Source organism: Austrofundulus limnaeus, unplaced genomic scaffold, assembly GCF_001266775.1.
Source record: "Austrofundulus limnaeus strain Quisiro unplaced genomic scaffold, Austrofundulus_limnaeus-1.0 Scaffold255, whole genome shotgun sequence".
Classification (NCBI taxonomy): domain Eukaryota; kingdom Metazoa; phylum Chordata; class Actinopteri; order Cyprinodontiformes; family Rivulidae; genus Austrofundulus; species Austrofundulus limnaeus.
The window spans coordinates 210,455-217,780 of NW_013952657.1; the positions used below are offsets into that span (position 1 = coordinate 210,455).

The window sequence follows — 7,326 nt, forward strand, 5'->3', positions numbered from 1 at the left end:
TATATATATATATATATATTCTGTTAGGTTCGGTCACATTTTCAAAGAGCCAAGGTAGAGGGACCAAGAGCCACATGTGACCCCAGAGCCGCAGGTTGCAGACCCCTGTACTAACCAAACAAAATTTAAACACTGTACATGTGGACATGTGGAGGGGTGTATAACATTTAAAACAGCCTTAACCTGCCAGTAAGGTGCTAGTTGCATGAAATTTGACATGTTCACAAAAATTTTACTATTACCATTACTTCATCTTTTAACTTGTCCTACAAGACAATCCAATCCAATCAATCACTGTTTTGCCAAACACAGAACTCTTCCCACACAACAAGTAACTTCCCCTATGTACTGCAAAGACCCCTACTTGCAATATCCAGATGATAGATTTAGTAAGTGTTAAACCCCACAAGCTTTAATGTCCCTCCAATTTGGTACTTTGTCAGTAACGGTTACTAATAAGTACTGTGTCTTTAAGCTACCGGAGATTAATTTCCATCACAGGAAAAAAAAAAACACAAAACGCAAACACATGTGGACAGTTTTATGTAACTTCTGATTTTTTTTAAATATTTTAAGTGTGTTTTGAGGGAAACTGTTTGTTATTGTTCTTCAAAATCATACAGACTGTAACATATGCTGCCCTAGAAAGAATGTCATAATTATACACTTTAAAATGCATGTATTGACACTTCAATAAACTGTAATTATAAATAAACTGAGAATCACTCAGGCGAAGCACTTTCCACTGGAGCTGCAAGCGTTGAAGTCCTAAAGAGGCTCGCTTTCGGAGTGTTGTGACTTGATACAATGGGAGTAGACAGAACTATTTGTGCGTTCATTGCAGCTGTTACACCAGTGCAATTTCTTGTCAGGTCTGGAGCCATCACTGAACTCAGCTAAAGAGGACCCATTAGTGCGTCAGTGGTTTTTGCATAGTCATCCATTCAACACTGCCATCATGTCTGTGTGCATGCACGATCTTTTGTGTGTGTGATTGTATTTGTTGAAATATTCATATGTAAACTACTTTGTTGCACCTCTTTTCATTATCATAATTGCTGTTAAAATAACAGATTAGATGAAAGGATGTACTGTGTAAAGTCTAGTGGAGAAAAGAATTGTTTCCTGTTCTCTGGTCTCGCTGCATTTCATTAAAGCTGAACTTTTCCTCATCTTTCATTTATGAGATCAAAACAGTTTTCTACATTTAAGCATTGGACATATAATTAGGCCTAAGTTATTAAATGTCTGCAGTCTTACGCATTCATTTGTAAATCTATCTGTTAAAATAAGACGGTAGTGTCAATGTAAAAATGACTCCGATTTTTTTTTGCTACATTTTTTATACCCAGTGACAAACATGTTTCATTAGGATTATCGGTAAAACAATAATTACACCAGCATTAAAACAATGCTGAAGCTGCTTCAGTTGAGTCACAACATGCAGTTTTCTGTTTTCTCAGTTAGATACTGTACAACTTTTAACAGGTTGCAGTAAAGTCAGACAACATTTCTGATCAAAATTCCTCACAACAAAATGTGAAGTTGCTAAAGAAACAGATCGTTCAATATCAGAGATGCAGCAATGATACATATTTTACAAATACTGTATATGTTATACTGAGTGGTCCACATTCAGTGCTTTCCCCCCATCTTCTTTGGGATTTCTGTACTTCATCAAAGCATCAAAACCTTTCTAGACTGTGTTTGGGTTGGATGATATGGACCAACATTCACATCCCACTGTTATGAGACTGAAGGATAATACATGATTTATGTCTGTATTTTACACAAACTGAGCCAAAGGTTCATCTCATCCATTTGATGTGAAAAGCACCTTCACCTCAATAAAAAGGAAACCGTGATTCTTTTTCTCATTTAAACCACCATAAAAGGCCTTTTTTACATAAAAAAGAACAGCTGAATTGTTAAAAAAGAAAAAGAGTTTGCTATGTTGGCATCAATTGGCTACAATTGTAAAACCACACAAAATATTATTGTTAATAAATGTAACTTGCAGTTTTTTTGTCTAAAATCCCTGACAGTTTGAAAACCATATTGATGCTTAATTTCTTACATGATTTCTTCTTGAGATATTATCTGATATAACTCATTTTATATTGGTCACTTGGGAAACTTGTGTAGATAATTTTATCAGTTTTATTCCTTGCATTATTTACTTCAAAATCAGAAAAAAAAATGGACACACTGAATTTTCAGCCAGTCAATACATTTGATACAACTGAGCAACAACAAAACGTTTGGAGTAGTTTAAGGATCAAAGCAAATACAGTGAAATCATCTGTGAATTTAGCCACCTAAAATAGGTTAAGATTAAGTGAACTGATCTGCCAGTGCAGTAAGACTTTTGCACTTGGTAAGACTTTTTGAAATAAGGAAAAAATTTCCAAGATAACAAGATTAAAGAGAACCTATTATGCAAATTTCCCTTTTTAAAAGTTTTTATATTTAATTTGAGTCTGTATTGCTTCCAGAAACAGTCAAACAAACAATTCTGTCAGTCATTTCCTGGCAATGTGTAAAAGTTTTGTTAGTGTCAGCAAATGAGCTGTTTCAAACACCTACCAACTCAGATAAGTGGGTTTTGCGCTAGGGGAGGCTGTAGCCCAGACACTCTCGCACCATGGCGCTCTCGTCTCACAACACCGAAGCCTTCAGGCTGCAGCAGCATGGACCTTGACCGTCCCACCGGTCGTCTTTCTCCCACCACTACGCTGGCTTCGGGAAGCAGCGACAGACATGCGTTGGCCCCCCGGCACCAAGGCGTCTGTCCCTACCAAGCCCACGCTGTCTACTACGATTGTACCATTTTCCATCTGCTTCACGTATCCAAAGCGCTAACATAAACGCTGTGTTGGGAGGGCGGAGCTAAAGTAAACAACAGGTTGGGAGGGTGTTGCCATAAGCAGCTCACTCTGAAAGGAGTTTGGAACAGGCAGAACCAGGTGAAATCTTATTATATGGAAATGATTTTGTGTATTAAATCTAATTAACATGTTTTTTTAGCCCACAGATGTATCCTAATTTGTTCAAGGAACCATAATAGGTCTCCTTTATTAATCAAATACATCCTGCAATCAAAACAAGTTCAAAAAATCTTTTTGCTGGATATAAGAGTGTAAAACTTGGTTAGATGGACAATTTTTGCAGTTGTAGTTTGACTGTATGCGGAAAAGTATATTGTGTGAAAAATTGCTTAAATTCGACTATAATGTGAATACTGTAATGGTGCGTTCACACCAAACGCGATTTCAGCGTCAGGAGCAGCAGGTTTACATGCAAAGTCTATGGTGGAGGCGCTTCAAGCAACGTCGGGAAGTTCTGCGGCGCCTCAAGCGCGATTAGAGCAGCGCGATTTGAACGATTTGGACGATCTGAGCGTCGAACGCTCAGATCGTCCAAATCGTCCAAATCGCTGAAGTTGGGAAATCTGAACTTTTGCAGCTCGACGCGCAGCGTCAACCAATCAGAGAGACTCCACTGTGTGACGTAGCGACATATTTCCCGACGGGACAGTTTACTGAATGATGTCCACTAACCTGAAACAGACGGAGCGGAGCTCTTTAGCTAAAATGAGTGCTGCAGTCGTGTCCTGATCCGCAGCAATGCGTGGCAGCGACTCATCAGACTGAAAAAATAGTCCTGAAAGCAGCTGTGAGCCTCTTCTCTGAATTATCTGGTGAATTAATTATGAATTAATTATCTGATGAACGTGACACGTTCTGGCTGTCTGTAAATAAAGCAAAGCCACTTCCTCGTCCGACATTAAACAGAGCCCGACAGAGGAGGGAGGGGCGGGGAGGCTGTCGCCGTGCGGCGCTTCAACAACTGTCCTGCGTCTGACCTCAAAGTGCACAAGCTTCAGACTTCAGCGTTGGCTGCGATTTTGAAGCTGAAATCGCGTTCGGTGTGAACGCACCATAAGTATGATTAAACATGTTAGTGTACAAATGTTGGTACCACTGTACAATAAGGCTCCCTTATAGATGGCTTGTGAATAGTTTATAGATCGGTTATTGATTCTTCTGTAAACACTTTATAAATCAAAAAGAAAAAAAATTGTATAGGTCTTCTGGACGGGTTCTTCTCTAATGAAACGTTTCGTCTCTTCTCCAAGAGACTTCTTCAGTCTGAGAGTTTCAGGCAAAATTCAGGCTTTTAAGCCCTGCCTCCATGTGACTGATACTCACATCACATGGCTATCGTTGACACCTAATTAACACCTATTGTTAACAGGGGGTGGAGTATACTGGCAATAGCCGTGCTGTAGGAGGGGGACAACTGAAAACAGAGGCCTCCACCTCTGTTTAACGATGGTCGGTCTTTTTTCACAAAAATGGCTTCTTTTACTCCTCTCTCAAACCAACGTTCCTCTCTATCAAGAATGAGAACATCCTCATCTCTGAAAGAGTGACCGCTGGCCTGTAAATGAGTGAAAACTGCAGAGTTCTGGCCATTAGATGTAGCTCGTCTGTGTTGGGACATTCTTTTGAACTGTGGCTGCTTTGTTTCCCCGATGTATAACTGGTCGCAGTCCTCCTGGCACTTAACAGCATATACAACATTGCTCTGTTTGTGCCGGGGCACCGGATCTTTGGGGTGAACCAGCCTTTGCCGTAATGTGTTTTGGGGTTTGAAAGCCACTGGGACATCATGTTTAGAAAATAAACGTCTCAGTTTCTCCAAAACACCCGCAACATACGGAATAACCACTGGTTTATAAATCATTAATAAATGTTTATTATGGATTAATTAAGGACAGGAAAGAGACAAAACTGTCCAGTTTCTCGCCGAATAGTGAGCCATATCTGTTTGTGTACACATTACTAGATTAATTAGCACAATTATGTATTGGAAACACATATTTAAAAAATAACATTAAACTATATTATTTTTACATGTTAACAACTGTCAAAGGGAGACTTGCTGCAAAATGTAAGACAGTACACTATTTATAAGGCTCTGTTATGACTTTAACATTATTATACTGTTCATCACTTTACAATAAGGCTCCCTTTGATTACTGTGGATATGTATAATGTGGTAATACAGAACAATATTAAATGTAAAATATGTGTTTTCAGTAAATTATTGTGCTTACAAAGTAGTAAACTAGTCTGAAATGTTTAATAAGCACCTTTAGATGTGGGATATACATGAACACATTTGGCTCACTATTTGTCAAGAAATCGGACAGTTTTGTCTCTTTCCCATCCTTAATTAATGAATAATAAACACTTATTAATGAGTTATAAAGTGTTTACAAATGTATTAATAACCTATCCATAAACTATTTATATGCCATATACAAGGGGAGCCTTATTGTAAAGTGGTACCCAAATGTTTTAAGACGCTGGGTTTTACCAAGTAAGTGTGTTACTTGAAAACCTGAGGTAAAAATGTAAAAAGTGACATGAGTTTGATGAACATACTGAAACCAGGTTTAATTGAGAACTGTGACCTTGCTTTTCTCTTCTGAGTCGATCTTGTTAGAACTCAGGGATTTGAACAATGGGCCTGCACAGTACAAACTCACCTGTGAGCTTTTCAACCACAGATTAACTTACAGCCGCTGAAGTCTCTTCTGAAGAGAAACTGGGTCGTGACTGCCCTGCCCTGCGCCATTATTACACGGCGGTGGTGGTGGTGGTGATGGTGTGTGTGTCTGTGTGTGTGTGTGTGTGTGTGGGGGGGGGGGGGGGGGGGGGGGGGGTAGGTAAAGAAACCTTTTTATTCTACAGTAAAAAGAAGAAGAAGAAAAGTAGAAATGGTGCAGACTCTCAAGGGATTTCACCTGGTGACAATCTGGTCACAAGCTCATTTTTGTCAACGTTATGCTTCTTTCACCCCATTTACATCCTGAGGCAAGATACGCAAAAACCCATTACAAAATCCTGCAAATAGAATTGTGGTTTAGATGAATTGGAGTACTCAATTTAAATGTTTGACTTTAATTGTGATTTAACCCCATCAATTGCGACAAGCAGGTTTTACTACTTTTTTTGTCAATTATCTGGCAAGTTTCAAACCTTTTTCATAATATATCGTTTTTGTCTTTGTTTCTGTGGTTATTTTAAATGTCTCCTGTGGCAGAGATGAGATAAAAACAACAGATTATGAGCAGAATCAAACTTTATCTCATATTTGTTTTGTACGTAATATGTGCACAAATGAAATGCAGGGAGTTTACTTTTATATTTTCCTTTTTACAACTTTTTTTTACAACACAAGTCACAGTTTCTTGAAAAAAAATCATAAATTGATCTTTTGCATGACAACATACTGAATTACATTTCAAATTAATAATGAAGAAAATGATTTGGATTGATTTTGTAGTGTGGTGTATACATGGATATTAAAGTATGGTAGTTGTGACTTGATAACTACTGTAGATGTCAAACACATTTTTAAAATAATTTTCACCATGGGAAGGTTCCACAAGTTGTAAAGTTTTGAAGCAGAAAACAAGCATTTTTCCCCCTCGGTGACCAGAGAGAATACGTGTTCTGATTTCTTGTGTCGTCTCCTCTCCACAGCTCCCCCAATGATCCGGCTGTCAGTCAATGACACAGTGGTGGTGGATCCGGGACAGGATGTGCTCATCACCTGTGAGGTGACCGCAGGTTACCCCTCGCCCAATGTGAAGTGGACCCGTTATCCCGGACCGCTTCCTCTCAGCGCCCAAGTCAAGGGAGGCACATTGATCCTGCGTGCCGTCACACCGGCAGACGGAGGATTCTACAACTGCACGGCCGTCAACAATGTGGGCAATCCTGCTCGCAAAAACGTCAATCTTGTTGTCAGGAGTAAGTAACGTGTTTATTCACAGCCAGGGTTGTGTATAGGTGCTGCTGACTGGCCAGGAATAGATTTACTGTCTGTGCAACAAAAATAGATGCTAACTAAAACAAGGTTGTTGCTGTAATGCACTGGTCCCCAAACTATGGCCCGCGGGCCAGATGCGGCCCGCCTCCCCATTTGGTCCGGCCCCCAGAACAATACCAGAGAGCATTTAKGTTTTTTTTCTTATATGTGTATTTGTATTTGATTATAAAGTTGGACTTTTGCAATAAAATGTTCCTTAGTTATGAACTATTTTCATTATTAACCATTATTAGTTAGTAACTATTTCATACATAAACACATATAATGCGACATTCTGTTCCACACTTCTGCGGTCTGTGCCCCTATCTGGCAACCCCCAGAAAAAAAATCCTAAACCCACCCCTCTCAAAGAGAGAACGGAATAATGGTGAAAAGATTAGGTAAGAGAAAAATTGATTCAGAATGCAGGGCATTTAAGCT

General features: G+C 39.2%; 1 protein-coding gene across 2 annotated transcripts in view; it reads left to right on the forward strand.

Moving 5' to 3' along the window:
- Positions 1 to 7,326, forward strand: part of mdga1 (MAM domain containing glycosylphosphatidylinositol anchor 1) — a 276,568-nt gene that overhangs the window by 184,625 nt on the left and 84,617 nt on the right. For both annotated transcript variants that reach the window (XM_014020516.1, XM_014020517.1), the window contains exon 7: positions 6,558 to 6,827. In XM_014020516.1, the coding sequence (XP_013875970.1) occupies positions 6,558 to 6,827 (270 nt within the window). The remainder of the gene's footprint in view (positions 1 to 6,557; positions 6,828 to 7,326) is intronic.